The sequence below is a fragment of the Amphiprion ocellaris genome, chromosome 4 (assembly GCF_022539595.1).
Source record: "Amphiprion ocellaris isolate individual 3 ecotype Okinawa chromosome 4, ASM2253959v1, whole genome shotgun sequence".
NCBI lineage: Eukaryota > Metazoa > Chordata > Actinopteri > Pomacentridae > Amphiprion > Amphiprion ocellaris.
The window spans coordinates 34,628,550-34,645,740 of NC_072769.1; the positions used below are offsets into that span (position 1 = coordinate 34,628,550).

Genomic DNA, 17,191 nt, shown 5'->3' on the forward strand with positions numbered 1-17,191 from the left:
AAATTCCAAACTCTGAACAGAACCTTCTCCAGAGCAGGTTAGTTGTGCAGCATCGGTTACCATGGTGATCTAGCAGATGGACAGACCTTCATGACACTCAAAACTTTGAAACTTTAAATTAGTCATATCTGAGGTTTTTAACGACATATTTTAGAGAAAATGTTCATCTCATATTTTGCCACTACCAATACTGAAACCGTCTACGTTCCATCTCACCTTTACGGCTCGCTGATAAACGGTGTGATTTGGCTGATTTTTTTATGGCTTCAGAAGATTAATCAAGTAATTGTTTGGTATGTAAAATGTCAGAAAATTGTGATAAATGTCATTCAGTGTTTCCCAGCCCCCAAAATGACGTCCTCAAAGGTCTTGTTTTGATCACAAGCCAGAGATGTTCAGTTTACTGTCATAGAGAAGGAAAGAAAACAGATAATATTCACATTAAAGAAGCTGGAATCTGAGGATTTAGACTTTCCTTTTCTTAAGTAATTACTGAAATTTGTCAATCAAACTATTTAGTGGTTGCAGAGAAGCAATGTTTTTTGTTTTGTTTATTTACAGAATCTAGTTAAAGTAAGCAGTTTATTTTTTGAGAAATACTTAAACTTTAGATTTTACGCTCAAATTTGGTTACATTTACATACAAGTAGTTCAGAACCATTGGGAAGTTTGTGGTTTTACAATTTTGATTCTGATAAATTCAGTAATTTTGACAATGTTTTGTTGAAATGTTAGGATTTTAAGCTCAGATTTTGTCATTTTTTTCTTAATGGACTGTTGGAAAATTGAAAATCTCACTATTCTTTCTGTGTTTGCTCTGTTTATTTGTTGAAGTATCACAATTTCACTCTTCCGATTACATTTGGAACAACAGGTCAAACATCGTTTCTTAGGGATTGTTGAAAAGTTTTCTTTTTACAGTTTCTGGCTCTGTTAAATGGTGTAATTTTGGCAAGAGTGTGAATAATGAATTTCACTGTTTGACCTTTAACTCAGACCTATAGTCAACTTGCTGTCTGAGTCCTTGACTAAACTTTCTGCAAATCTGTGAATGAAGTGTATCTAGCTCTAATTAAGGTGCCTGTTTCGGCCCCCTGTGTTCCAACCGTCTTATGCTAATACAGTTTTCCTTTAACGTTCCTGTTGAGACATTGTGGGTGTTTTCACAAGGCCTCATTTGCAGTTCACACTGGCATTATTTCCATTGCAGGTGTCCCGAGAAGCAGGGAAACTCAGTGGAAGTTTCATTTACTTGCATCTATGATTTTTATTTTTTTTTTGTTTTAAAAGGGACTTTTCAAGCAGTGCCCTAATTGCCAGTCATATTGAAATGTGCACATTTATTGTAAAAATCATTCACTTATTCAGACTTTCCTGCATGTTTTTTTGCCGGTTTTGGTTTTCTAAGTGTTTCGCTGTGAAGGATGAAGTTCATCCAAGTTCATGCAGTTTATGATGCACCACTAAACTTCGCCATGTGTCTCCTCTCCTGTCAGAACGCTGCACCAGCAGTTCGAAAGCTACAAACAGGAAGTGCGACGCATCGGTGCCGAGACGCGACGCCAGCAGACGCTGCAGAAGGACGATGCACCAACGTGTGGAATCTGCCGCAAGACCAAGTTCGCCGACGGCTGCGGCCACCTCTGCTCCTACTGCCAGACCAAATTCTGCGCTCGCTGTGGAGGGAGAGTCTCTTTGCGCTCCAACAATGTGAGAAACCCAACCTCGCCCACTTTTTCCTCCCTCTTCCTCACTTCCTCACCTCATTCCTGCTGCTGTAGGTGAAGCTCTGCTTCTGTGTGTTCGTCTGCTTCTGTTGCTTCCTGGTCACACTTTGGTGAGGCCAAAGTGTGTTGGATGAATGGCTTGGCACCAGTCCGAGGCTGTAGTGTCGTGGAATAGTTAAAAGTTGAAGCACATTAGCTCAGATGAATGTGAGAACACATCAGTCACAGCGTCTGTGTTGTCCCGTATCTCCTGTTATTGCACTGCAGCCATTAAAATAAGCATGTTAGTCTGTTGAAGTGCTGCGATTCTCATGCAACGCGTCTAGGAAGGTGAGAAAAAGATCAGGGTTGTGTCAGAAATCAGTCAACACACTATTTAATGAGTGTCTGAATGTTAAGTTCCAGTTTTTATACCCTGTATAGTCACTTAATGTATCCCACAATGCACCATGAAAAGTAGTGTACAGCTGATGGTCACTAACCAAAAAATAAATACCATGAAGCACTGCGATGAAAGAGAATGACAGATGGCGTAAAGAGCAAAATTTTTTGTGAGTATAACACACATTTTAAAATGTGTAAAGATGAATTTTATATAGTTAAAATGTATTTTATAGAATTAAGACATATTTTATAGTGTTATTTTATATTTTTTAGTGTTAAGACCTATTTGGTAGTGTTGGGATGTATTTTGTAATGTCAATATCTTTCTACCGTTAACACATGCTTTAAAATCTGTCAAGACGTATTTTGTAGTGTTAAGACGTATTTTCTACAGCATATGTCTTTTCTAGAGAAATCCATGAGCTATGGTGTGAAAATTTTTACACAAAAATGATAATTTGTAATAATATATTTAATGGAAGCAGAGCGATGTATCACAACACAAACAAAGTGAAACAATTATTTTCATTTCTTAATTTTGGAAAATACGCTCAGTATAAAATGCGTTTATCACAAACATGCCGGTTGGCTCATTACAATATAAATCAGCCCTCATTTTATCTTTAACAGTATTTTTAAAGCTTGTTATAATATCCATTATGTCCAGTTTTTATCTGAGCAGTAACTAAAGCTGTCAGATAAATGTGGAACAGTAAAAAGTGCAATATTTCCCCCTAAAATGTAGTGCAGTGGAAGTATAAAGTAGCATAAAATGGAAAAACTCAAGTACCTCAAACCACATTACAACCATTAATGTGCTCCAGGTTGGATCGGTGCGGCTTCCAACCCAACATGTTTGTGCTATTTTAAGACCCGGCTGGTTCCTTCCAAACGTTCTCTGGGCGCCCCTCCAACCCGAGAAGAGACGGGCCTCCTTCTGGTTATTTTACCTGACTGTGGACCCTCCACCCTTTGGCCTGCTGGTCCCCAATCTGTTCAGCATCCGCCCATCCCAGCTGGGCCCGGACTCACACTGGCACCACATGCATACCGGGCTGGTCAGAACAGGGGATAAAGATAGTATCCCTGCTGGTAAAGCCATTAATATTACTGCAGCAGCAGGCAGGCCACTACATGGAAATGAAGAGATGAGACCATCTATAAATAAAACAAATAAAGCAGAAGACTTGCGTGGAGGGAAATTGTGCTCAAAATAACATCAGTCAGTATGGCCTTTTTGAATTATTTATCATTTAATATGGAATTTAATGCCATGAGATGATACTGGGCTCCATTTGAGAGTAAAATTTTCAAGCAACTGAATTATTTAACTCTGTCAAAAGAGGAGAAGATTTAGTACATTTACGTTAATCATTGTAATCTATTACATACATGTAAATGTGAGGCTGTTGCTAACATAATAGATCAATTAATCAGTTAACCCCTGACCTCCAAGACAGCTTCTCTTTGCTCCTGTCACAAATTTAATCACTGTGGGCATTTTTCACTGCAAGAGAAAGTGTTGCACCTCTATGGAAACAGCACCAAGGCAAGAAGGAGAGAGGACTCAGTTTAATTTTTTTCATTATTTATTTTAGAAAAAATAAAATGTAATCAGCATGTACAGCATTGTTCCAAATGTCCACAGGTGTTACACTGGAAAAAATACACACTAGAAATATTTTATTAATTATATTTTTAATTTGTTTCTATACTTGCCTCCTCTCTGCTCTGCAAACAATGCCTGCAGTTCAACTGAAAAGTCCCTGAATTTTTATCACGTGATTGTGGTCACAGCTGCATCACTAATGATTTCATGGTTGCATCAAAGGGCACAATTTTTTATTTTTTAATTATTTTTTATTTTTTAAATTTTTTTTTAGAATTTGGTCAGTGGAAACACTTTATTTTTGGCAATTTTTTAAATGATCCATGTAGGAACAAGTGATTTAAATGAAATATTAAGATGATACGATTAGATATGACTAACTTTATTATAATTATTATAATCATTTGTTTTGCAAAAACTGAAAAAACCTGGAATCAGAATTATTTCGCATTCCCACATTTGTGACAAATACTTTAAAAATGGTAACTCTGCATACTATAGATTGTTTATTATTTGCACTTTCAATTTGTTTCCATACTCATCTCCTCTCTGGTCTGTGTAAAACACAGCCGGCAGTTCAGCCGAAAAGTCCCTGAATTTTTGTCATGTGTTGGTTGGTCACACCTGAGTCAGCAATAGATTCATTGTTGCATCAAGGAATGCATGTCTTGTTTTTTTATGGAATATAAATTCCATTTATATTAGTGTAAATGGTTCATTTTGGGTGATTTTTTAAAATAAGACATGATTTTGATGAAATATCACAATTTAATATGAGATTTGGTTACGTTTTCCAGTGGAGTAACACGTTACGGATGAGTAGTTTAAATACCCTAACAAAGTTTAAATGCCAATGATTCTTTCTGCTTTTACATTTTGTGACTCTGATGAATTGTTTAATTTTTGCTACTGTTTAAAAGATAACATGCCTTTCAAATTCATTAGTGTTGTAGGGGGATTTATAGCATTATATGTTTGTAACTTGTCAAATTGGCTGCGATTTTAAGACATGAAACACAAAATCTGTTCAATACATGGTTCATTTACACCACATTCCATTGTTATCCACTTGCTGCCTCAGGATTTAATTAAATATTCAATATTATATCTCTACATGAGAAAATAATTTTTACAACCTACAGTTTCAGGAGAATTTCTACTAAAGCACCTACTTTATTGATCAAAATTTTGTAGCATTACTTAACCAAAACAGATCTTAATTTCTACAGTTTCTGCCAATAAATAAATAGCTAAATCCTTCTCAGGGATAGAAGAACACACTATGTGGTTTTTGCTCCATTTCTTTACTGTGTGAGCACATTTGTGAATGGTTGTGTGGGAGGGATGTATCGGAAGTGAAGCTTCTCTGGACTCGCCTCTATCCCGGGTCACCATCCAGCCAAGCAGAATAACAGCGTTAGGAAAGTGTGAGCTTTGTTCCATTACATAAAAACATCCATCCATCCGGCCTGCAGTGTTCTTGTTTAGCCCACATCAGCAGCACACTGTGTTTCCCTCGGGTGTGCAGTTTGTCTTTAAATATCACATTTGGAATATAAATATACTGTATGTACAGCAGCTTGTTTCATCTAATCAGTGGACTATATGGGTGACTAGAAAGCCAAAGGTACTTAGAACACTTCACCCTATAAAAGGTCAATTCAACTAAATTACCAAAAACAAGAAAACATGTTTAACAATTTGCCTCTTATGGTACAGATGAGTGACAAATTAGAGGAAAAACCTGAAGAAACAACCAATAATATAGAAAAGATCTGAGTGGCTTTGAAAGAGCGTTCATTATTTGGGCACGGAAGGCAGGAGCTTCAGTCACAAAGACTGCCGGCTTCAAGAGGAATAAAGTAACATCTGCATTTAGATCTATCAGCGAGACATCAGTAAAGCAGGGTCGGAAACTGTGGACACATTTAGTTAGTGAGATGCTTGTGCATCAGTGTGAGACGCAAAGAAAAAAGAACAGATCAATCCGTTGACAGTTACATAGAAAGGAGTATTACAGTCGGGTTTACCCTGCATAAGCACCCATCACTAAAATGAAATCACATTAAAGTGTCCAGTGGTAGAAAAATCACAAAGTGAAATGTGCATTTGAGTCATCCTTCACAATATTCTCAACAAGTGGGCCTGGTTAAAAGTGTACAAAGATGGATCGATGGATATCAGTCATATGCTATAAACTTCACAATCACTGGGATTCAATCCAACTGAACTCCTATGAGGGATTTTGGAGTAACATGTTTGACAGCGCTCTCTACCATCCTTAACTAAAACACCAAATGAGGAAACATCTTTTGGAATTATGGTGCTCAATTCTGCAGTAGAGTTGATTAACAAAATCAGTGCCAAGGAGGATTGCAGCTGTTTTGTGGCCAAACACCTTCCTAAGACACTTTATGTTGGTTTTTCCTTTAATTTCTCACCCATTTATATTAACCCATGCAGGTACTTTTTGGATTTCTTCAACTGGGTCTGAGATATCTAGTTGCCTAAAAACTGCCAGTTTTAAAACTGCACCATAAAAATACCAAACTCTTAGCATCTAGATTATAAAATATTCACTGACAAACTGGAATTTCTCATTTGGATTTTCTAGTGTGATATGCAACCAAAGGCCCGGAAGATAATTTCTTTTACAAGCTCAAAAATCTCATTGACATTGAAACTTTAAAAGAAAAGCTTTTAAAACCAAGTTTTGAATGACAGTTTCCCATTCTCATATAGCATGTTGCAGGTCATATCAACATAGGAGCTCTGTAGGATTATAAAACTCTAAAATATTCATACAACAAACCTTTACCTGCTTTTAAGCAGCTTACAGTAATAATTCATTCATTGTGTAGTGCTTCCCTGTGTCCTGCAGAAGGCGTCACAGCAACTTGACAGTACAAACGCTGATTATCACAAGCTACAAAGATGAACACCTGCTTCACATTATAGTGAGCAGACTGTATTATTTAATATTGATGAGCAATAATAAATGTTTTAATTTGGCACTTAGTGTTGAGTTAATTCATTTACATTGAACTTCTGACTCCCAAAACCTGCCAGCCGGCTTGAAAGGCACATGATCTTTCAAAGCTCACCAGAAATACACCATTTATCATAGCTAGAAACTGTTAGAAACAAAAAGAATCAGCAAATATGTAACTTTCCAACAGTCCTTGAACTAAACAAGTGTGACGTGCTGTTATGTCAAAAAAGTTACACAAATCTAGACTTAAAATCATATTTCATCAAAATCACTTTATCCTACATATCTCATTTTTAAAAGTACATAAATAAATTGCTTCATTTATCAGATTCTTTAGCAAACTAGTAAAATAACATTTTTCTTTGATTTCTGTCATTCTATGTCACTCTGCACAGAAGACCTTTCAGAGTTCTCTCTCCTTCTTCATGGTTGTCCTGTTTCCATAGAGATGCAGGACTTTATAATTCAATGAAAAAATGAGCTGACAGTGAATAAAAATGTGACAGGTGTAAAAAGGCCCAGACAATACTTGAAATTCTGTGGGTTAAATATTGAAATTAATTTGAGTTTTTCTTTTTTTTGCTATCATTACTGCATTTATCACTTTCAGGACAGCATAAGACAGGTAAAAAGTGTCTTTCACAAGTGAATATTTAAGAATTTAAAGACCAGGACACATTTTTATGGGTACATCTATATGTAAAAGAGGCTTAGAAAGACATAGGATTCTGCAAGAACGTGCTCCGTGTTGCTTTTTGTGTCCTAATTTCATCTTTGTGACACATCGCGACGTTGTCACAGGTCATGAGTCACGCTGAGCTGGGTCATGCATGTCGCTGCTGCAGCCTCACATGTCACAGTGGTCACATACATTTACATACCGCCGCCCTCAGACTTCACAATATGAAGAGAGTGTATCGACTGTGCAGAATGTAATTAACAAACTGTTTGCACCACATCCTCTTTCTCCCCCTTTTTTTTTCTTCTTCTTCTGTTTACCACATCACAAATTCACTCTCTCTTTGCATTCTGTCGTTTATTTCTCCTCTTTACTTCCTTCCCTCACTTTTCTCAATCCTCGCTGCTACCTGGACTGCATGCCACAAAGGAGGACAAAGTGGTTAGCATCTTTTTCGTGTTCTCTCTGTGGTGCTGTGACTGTGATGTTGTGATATTAAAACTGGCTGCGTTCAGATCTGGAGCTCTTGAGTTTTTCTTCCACTTAGACCTATAGCGTCCAAGGAAAAAAAAGAGCAAAACGCTAACTGATGGAGGAGAGCGAGCTGTCGGATTGGAACGTAGCCAGTGTTTGCTGAAATCCACTTATGGATTTAACTGAACAGAGGGACTCCCAGCTTTTGTTATTTCTCCGAGCGTTTGCTGTTCTGTCTGGGGTGTAGAAACGTGGAAGTGTTCCTCAGCGGCTTTTCTCTCCATGTAAAACTCTGACTAACTCTGTGTCCACTGTCTGTCTCCTCCCCCCTGCAAAGTGTCTCATAGTGAAGGACAGGGTAAGACTTTAAGCTGGGTGATGGATTTTTGCTGCATGGGTCGCTACTATTGTCCCCTTCCTTTTCCCCTCCTTCAACACTCGGGTCTGTGCTCATTCACAGAATCAGAACAGGAATTCAGACCCACCTTACAGATCTTTGTGCATAAATAAACCTGAGAATGAATGCAGACCCTGAAAATCGACAGCATGAGCCACGACGTCGGCTGTCTGCAGGGTGTCCGACCCGTACTGCCCCCTCTTCCTGTGGCTCTAGGCATGGCTGTGCTGGGATATTCTAATAAAACAAAACTGGGGTTTTGGAGATTGGTATTTCAGCTGGCATGTGTTGAAGAAAGCACCATTTATATATATATATATATATATATATATATATATATATTTATATATGAATGCATATTGAATGCACACTCATGCCTGTGCATGCTTTCCCTGCCTGTGTGTTTGAGACCACACCAGCCTTGCCATGGGGAGACGGGAGGGTTCCAAGTATATATTTATATTTATATATATATGTTCCACTTTGTCCACTTCCCCTTAATGCTTGATCACTGCAAGATGTCGCCAAAGTGTTGTTGATGCTGCCGGATTTAGAAACGGTGAAGAGAACAGCAGTGAGTTTTAGCTCTTTGGTGTTGCTCAGCTCTTAAATAGTCATCGTTTTACTGTGTCTTTACATCCAGGTTGAGCAGCAAACAAAGAGAAAAGCTGAGTCATATCTTTCACACAGGTTTCGATGCTTATAATTTACACTGTGACAGATTTTCTTGTAAAATTAAATGGTGGTCGCCAGTATTTACCTGCATTTTCTAATGTATAATTGGTTACAGTAGTCTACAGTAAAATATGAGGTTTAATACTGGAATTAGACTTTCCAACACACAACTATATTGTTGCCATTGTAGTCAACATTAATTGTGACTGCATCTTAATCTTCTATTAAAATGTGTAAACTTTGAACTGCAGATGTATACCATGAATAAGAACGTGCCTCTATGATCTAACAATTCTGTTTAGCATTAAAAATACACTGAAATGCCTAAAACAATGAAAGATAAAGGATAAGGCAGCTGACATTTTTATGAATTGAGAACATTTATTCAAATGCAGGAATGTATGAAAAGTTGGAGTCTGGTAAATTTATTTTAGAAACCAAGAAAAGTAATTTAACTTCATGTAAAAAAAATCAAAGATGACCTGTCTCAGAGAATTAATGTAAATTTTGTAATATTAGTAATAACGTTCTTATCTGCCTAAATCAAGTCGCTATTCAAAACGGTACTTTGTGAAGTGCTCTATAACCATTTCTTTGTCCAATTCACACTGGCAGTTTTTAAAGTCACCGCCATTCTTGTTTTTGCTCCCTAAAAAAGCATCAAATTTGACTTTTTTTAACAGTATTTTGCTGCTGTTTAAATTTGGCTATATTTTTACAGTATTTTTTGGAATGTAGGTTAAATCCAGTAATCTCTTTTATTTAGAACACTGAGATTAAAATCAAGGAAAAAAGACTTCAAGGTAATCAAGATATAACAAATGATTAACATCCGTGTGAAGCAGGAGTTATTGTGTTCTGAGAGAAAAACTGTTTTTAGCCACTCAACAAAATTTGAATTATATTTTTTAAAATAACCAAATATATATCATTTGGTTTCAAATTAAGGAAAAAATCAGCAGTACTCTGGGAGCTTGTCTGCTAACGATGGTACTGGACAGTTTTGACAGCAATTTAAAAGAACCATTTGTTTTAACAAAACCGGTTAGATTTGAAACCACAAGCTGTAGATACAAAATGTTTTTGTCACTTTGAGACTATGGACTACGTTACTTACTGTAGCAGGTGTTGGTGGACGAGAGGATGAAGGCCGAGGAGGGAGACAGTCAGTTCAACCTCTTCAGATTATTTGTGAATCACAGTTAATACATTTGTAAAACTACCTGGTGTACAATAGTCACTGCAGAGGTGTTGGTGATGATCCTCAGCTGTCCATCAATATATCTTCATAAAGTAGGCCACCTCTTCTTCATCTCATCATTCTAAGGAAATTTAGGCACTTAAGGCATCATGGGAAGCTGCTTTTACACAGCTTGTGAACAAACTGTAGACTGTAGGTGTAGTAACTTGCAAACAAGCACAAAAACCACTGATGCTAATGCACAGTGGTGCTTTAAATTTTAGCTCATTATCACGTCACCACAGTAAACTAGAAACGGCTATAGTTGCTGGTTGTGGTTATGGTTATGGATCGTAGATCAGTAGTTGACCAGTTTTCGTTTGGAAGTGTTTGCTCTTGGCAGGTGGTCATCCTTTGTGTAGTCTTCACATTGACAAAACAAATATGTTGGGAGAGGAACGGCTCTGCTACTTCAGGCTTCTTTATAATTTGTAACATGTGGTAAACACTGACTAGGGATGTCCCAATCAAGTTTTTAGTTCATGATCGGATAGTCATTTAATGCTTTGTATCTGCCGATGCCATTTTCTTTGAGAATACACACTTCAAATATTGTAGATGAGTCGTGGCACCTGGTTGTTCCACCAGGTGGAGCCTCTTACTGTTTAACACTGTGGCGACCAGAGGAGTTAGTCATTTGGATTACAGGCAGTTCATGCTGGCAAGCAGAGAGCATTGTGGAGGGGAACCATGACAGACTTCTGTGATGCTTAATGATCTGACCAGTGCACATGTGTTTAATCAGACTGCCATTAATTATAATAACATTCCTAAATCTCCGTAGCATATATAATGTACAGGCTGCCTCAATCTGGACAACAGATTAATCAAATATTAAATGATAATGCTGCATTTATTGAGAAAACTGTTCAGATTTGCGACACCTGTGTGACAGCAGATGCAAAGAAAGGATCAAACTTAGATATGTGCTAATACCGATCAGTTAAAAAATGGCTGGTTAGGTTTGAAACCTAATGACGCAGGTAAATAGCATATATAAAAAACATCAAATCAAAGCAAATGTCAAAACAGGACTCAAATGAAAACATTTCATTTAAATTGGAATCCAACTGAAGGTACAAAACTGCTTACTTATGCCTCGACCAACCCGTCCAACCTGCAAATGTGGACTTGTGTTCCTCTTTGAAAAAACTAAATCGCAACTTTGCTGCGATTAATTGGAAATATAATGTGCCTACTGAGTCTACGGGAACGTGGACAAGGGTCATTTAATATGCTGATATTTGTTTAGGTTTTTTTGTATATTGTACTTTTTAAAGGATTGTGATCTTGTATGCGTGTAGAGTTTTAGCTACAGCTAATTCTCAACTCCTGTCCCTAGTTGGGCTTTTAAAACAACCAAAGCAACACATCGGATTCATGAACTGTATTGAAGCTATGTTAATTGCATTGTCCCTATTAAATAAAAACAATTAAATTAAATTAAATTAAATTAAATTAAATTAAATTAAATTAAATTAAATTAAATTAAATTAAATTAAATAACATAGGGAAAAGGTGACTGGTGACGAGAAGGTGCTAAAGTTAGCTGGCAAGCTATAGCTGATAAAATTTCTAGCTTGCAAATTGAGTTAAAAGAGCCATTGCTGCAAAAATCACTGCAAATTTTTACTGGTAAATGTACACCGCTGCCATTTTGAAAGTGCATTTTTGCTATGTGAGAATGAACAGCTTTAACAGCTAAAATGTGTGAAACAATGTACAACTTGCTTGAAGGAAAAGTTCAACACAAATCACCATCTATTTGCTCATAAGACATAATGCAAAACACTTAGGGTAAATGTTTTTATTTAATGTTTGAAACACCGTGATGTATGATTTTGAGGATGCTGTAACATGATATTGGTTTAAAACAGTCCTTGGTTGTGGCAGAAAGGCTAAGCTAGCTCTGAAGTGATGCTGATGTGTGCTTCGTGGCTCTTTCTGTCAAGCTGCCCTGCTTCTGCTGGTGCTATAGCTTGTTAATGGCTGAGTGTTTGTTTATGTGTGTTTAATGTCAGCTCCAGATGGCTTCTAGAAACTGAACAAACCGCTGACAATCTGTCTCCTTTGTAGAGGAGCACTGCCTCCCAGCGGACGGCAGGCCGGCGCTGGGTTCTAACTGACAGCCTCCAGCGCCAACGTAAACGAGATTTTAAACCAAATCAAGGCTTTCGTTTGATCTTGACAAACTTTTCCACATGACAGCACATGTGGGGCTTTCTGTGGCTGTTTTTTTTGTCAGTATTTGGTACCTTGAGTGGTCCAGCACACTCACAGATTTACACAAAATCTTTCTCGTTGCTCAGTGCATCAAGCTGACGCTGCAGTTTTTACCGGAAGGGAGGATGCACTGCATAATCTCAATCATGTTTCTCAGTGCTAGATGACTAACCCGCTGCTCTCTCCTCTCGTACACCACAGTATCTGTAGCAGCCTCCATAACACTCACACTCCATTTAACTCTTTATCCTCCTCCGTCTCTATTTCTGTCTTTTCTGCCACTACACCAACACCCAGTTGCACACATTTGTTTGGATATAAAACAGTGCCTTTATAAGGCTGACTCATGTGGCAGCACAGTTAGAATCTTGCAGCAGACAGCGTTGGCCCTCAGATATGTCCTGTAGCTCTAATTATAGGACCTCCTGGACTGGATCTGCCAATAGCAACGTTGTCAAGATGAGCTGTTTTTTGTTCAGAGGGCTTTGGTACAGCAGCTCCTAATAATATCACCTTTACTGTAAAAACTGAGAAGTCCACATAAGAATTCAAAGTGTTTTTTGGCCTGAACACTGTCCTCATCAGTTTGATTGCTGAGATCAAGGAGTAGAACACGTTAAACAAATATTAAGAAAAATATGAACCCAGCCTGCAGAAATCATTGCCAGAACTTCTTTAGGAATGAAGAACTGTAACAGGCGTTTCAAGTCTGTCCATTTTCAGTTCTCTCTCTAGATAGTGGTTTACATTGGCTCAAATAGCAGCATCTAGTTCTAAAAAATCAAAACAACAAAAATGTGACAAAACAAAACTGCAGATCCTTGTATGGCCACTTACGGCTGGCTCTACAACAGAGTCAATCCCTGTAGACTCCATGTTAAAATTTCCAGATTTACAGCAGAAATAAACATGTCTACAGCCTGGTACAAAAAACTGTTTTGGTCTCTAAAAAGGTAACTTACACAGCCGTGACAACTGTAGGGCAGAATACTGTGACATCAGAAAAGAAGGTTGAATACTGTTATGTATAAAGTGAAAAATGGTGAAAATAATGGCAAATATCTGTAAAATAATTATGTTTTCAGCTCATTTAGATACATTAAAATGATGAAAGTTTACAGTCACACATTGTAAAAGAACAATTTACTGTTTGAAAAAGAATATTATTATTTATTTATTATTATTTTAGACAATGGCAAATATCTGTAAAATTAAAATTGTTTTTGCTGATTTAGACAGTGAAAATATTGTGTTATTTTGCAATCAGATGTTACAAAAGAATCAATTAATCTGTGTATAAATACAGATTTTTGATGTAGACATTATCTCCAGTTTTAACGTGTAAATTATTACTTTTTTCAGTTTTTTTTGTTTTTTTAACCAAAAATCATCATCTGTAATTTATTATTTTCTAGTCCTTACCAACAGATTTTTTCTTTCAAATAATGACAAATGTCTGTATATTATTTTTTATTATTTTATTTCTGATATAAATTCTGTAAAAACAATAGTGCAATGGTATGATCAAATACTGTGAAAGAACAAATTACTATTTGTAAGAATACAGGTTTTTTGATGCGCATATTGCTTACAATTTTAGCCTTATTTAAACGGTTAACGTGGACACTAATACTTTTTTCTGTGATTTTTGCTACATTTTATTTGTAATCTAACAAAACAGGAAAATCTGTGAAATAACAGTTTAAAATGATATATGATTTATCAATTTTTAATATACTTTTTCTTTCAAAAAATGGCAAATATCTGTAAAAAATTGCTCTTGTAGATACAGTAAGAAAAACAACTGTAAATTTACAATCAAATGTTATAAAAGAACAAATTACCATTTGTAAAAATGCAGATTTTTGATGTGGACATTATTGACAGTTTTAGCCTGTCAGCATGCAAATGAATACAGTTTTTCTGTGATCTTACTATATATTATTTGTAATTTAACAAAATAGAAATGACAGAAAAAATGACAGGAAATTGTCTTTAAAAAAATATAGCTAAAGCTGTTAAAAAGCTGTAATTCTTAATAGTGTATATTGTCATGACACAGTGATACCGACATCAGAACAGGAGAACCGGTGTGGATTTACAGCCACAGCAGCTCTTCCTCCTTTCAGGCCTCCTCAGCGGCTGCTTGCTCAGTTGATCTACTACCTTATTAGGGGAAATGGAGCATTATGTCTTTTGTGGTCGTCTTTCTTCCTGGCACTCAGGATTTACCATCACTGTGAGCGATGGCAGTTTACACCCGGCGGTGCCTCATATGTCATTCTGTCCAGGGGTTTGTGTTGGAGGGCGGGTCGCTGCACACCGATCCCCCCCACAACTACCATCTATTCTGCCTATTTAAGGAAAAGCTGATGTTCACACAATTCAGGCCTAAATGAATCCTGCTGCTGGTAAAACAGTGAAGGCGATGAAGAAAAAATGCCTTTGCTGGTTTGTCAGCAGACGGATGGAGATGAAGGAGGTGGAGACGATGAGTGACAGATCTGTTGTGTCTTCATTTGTCAGCTAAGTGAGGAGGCGAGGAGACAGGAAAGGAGACAGGAAAGGAAAGGAACACAGTGGGGGAAGGAGCAAAGACAATGGAATAAGGAAAGGAAGGAAAATGAAAAATGTAAGGAGGAAGGGAAAGAGAGGAATGAGAAAAGGAAAGGACATAATGTAAGGAGAAATAATGAGGGAGGAAAATGAAATAAGGAAAGGAATGAATAAAAGAAGATGAAAGAAGAGGAAAGGAAAGCAGAGGATAAAAGACAAGGAAAGGAAATGAAGAACTGAAAGAACTGAAGAAAAGGAAACAAAATGAGGAGAGGAGATAAGGACAGAAAAAATAGGAAGACAAGTGAATAAGGAAACGTATAATGGAAAGGGAAAAGAAAGAAAGGGGGAGGAGAGAAGAGGGATGAAATATGGATGGTTAAAAAGTCAAAGCAAGGAAAACAAATGAAAGGAAAGGAGGGTAGACTATTCAAAAAAAGGTAAAGGAAAGGAAATACGGAAATATAAAGCAAAAGGGTCAGGAGTGGAAGTGAGAAGTATGAAAACAGAGGGACAATATAGAAGTCTAAAGCAAGGAAAGTAAAGGAAGCAAGGAGAGGAAAGTGGAAGGAAAGGACATGTGGATAGAGGAATGAAGAGTGCAAGGAAAGGAAACAAGCAGAGGAAATCTAAAAATAAGATTAAATTAAATAAAAAGGAAGAAGACAGGAGAGGAGAGCAAGGAAAGGAAAGACAACAGAAATGAAAGGAACGGAAAATAAGAGAAAATTACAGGAAAGGACGGGCAAAAGGAGACAAGGGTAGATGAATGAACCCAAAGCAAGAAAAGAAAAGGAACACAAAGAAAGGAAACAGGAGAGGAGATGAGGGTTGAGGAACAAAGGTGAGAGATGGAAGCACTTAGAGGAAATGTGATTTGGTTTCCATGGAGAAGCACATTTTTAGGCAGGAGAAGGTTTGATGCTATTAGAGGACAGAAACACACATACACGCCAACGCTGCTTCACTCTTCAGTCTTACATACATGTACAGTAACATGTATATTAACCTGTACAGTGCCGTGAACTGGAGGCGACATCACAGTGGGCTGGTGCTGGACGGAGCGAGCTGATTGGACGGTTCAGCCGGCGAACACACGTGTCACACAAACACAGTATTGGGTGGAGCTTTAACATCGTACGAACACGACGACACACACTCTGTTAATTCCCCACAGTATCTTCTCTCCATTGAAGGATTATGTTTTATATCCTCTGCATGTACATGCAATTAATTGCACCCTCCTCAGTTCCCTCATTTCTGGCTCACCGGTAACTCTGATGAACACTCCAGCCCAGTAGGTGGCGGTAATGAACCTAAAGTCTGCTTGTAGCCATGAAGAAGAAGCACAGGAAGCACTGAGTGAAGTCAGGCACTTGTGAACAGTGAAGGAAGACGAGATTGAGCTTGTTGGGCAGAAAGTTTCCTTTTAAAAATCTTCCCGATGGCAGCTTGGATAAAAGCCTGGTTGTGTGCAAATTGTACAACAAAGAGTTTTCTGATCACTGTGTCACTTCAAGCCGACGGTATCACCTCAATGTAAAACATGTTGCTGTTAGCACTAGAGCTAACGTTAGCTACGAGTCATGCTAACGGCTAACGGTGTAGCCATCCCACAATAGACCACTTTTCTAGACAGTGCTTGAGTTTACAGAAAGTCTGAAAATGTTGAATAAAATCGCTATAAAAGCACTTAGATTTGCAGTAATCTGTGAATGTAGCAGACAGATGAAAAATGCAGATAAATAGAAATGAAACATTTTTGTGGTTTAAGTTTTTACTCCATCGAGGCTCTGCCTCCTTGGAGGAAGAATAACCTAAACAACAAAAATATCTCTTTTAATAACTTAATTATGAACTTTTTGTTTATAAAAACATTACATAAATAAAAATTGATATTCCTATAAAAAGAACCATCAAAATTACAGCATTTATCAGACCCAGAAAAGATGAAAACAGAATGAATCTCTGGATTTTCAACTTTCTGAAGCTCCTTGAACTACTTATGCTGATTTTATGTGCCATACAGTAGAAAAAACAACTAAATTCAGGCTTTAAGTCATCAAAATCACTTTTTTCTATATGTCCCATTTTCCTTTTTTTAAATAAATTTTAAATTATAAACACGTATATGTCTATTCATTGATTCAACTGTCAACCACAATTTTATTTGAATTGAAAAACTTCATTTATTGTGTCAAATATTGCTATTTGACAAAACTGCAATTAATTGCA

General features: G+C 37.1%; 1 protein-coding gene across 27 annotated transcripts in view; it reads left to right on the forward strand.

Annotated features, from left to right (window-relative positions):
• The window catches only part of rims1b (regulating synaptic membrane exocytosis 1b), a 97,553-nt gene that overhangs the window by 23,161 nt on the left and 57,201 nt on the right, over window positions 1–17,191 (forward strand). For 26 of the 27 annotated variants that reach the window (XM_055009659.1, XM_055009661.1, XM_035949138.2 and 23 more), the window contains exons 2-3: window positions 1,497–1,710; window positions 8,203–8,223. In XM_055009659.1, coding sequence (XP_054865634.1) covers window positions 1,497–1,710; window positions 8,203–8,223 — 235 coding nt within the window. The remainder of the gene's footprint in view (window positions 1–1,496; window positions 1,711–8,202; window positions 8,224–17,191) is intronic. The other variant, XM_035949141.2, reaches the window with a different exon arrangement.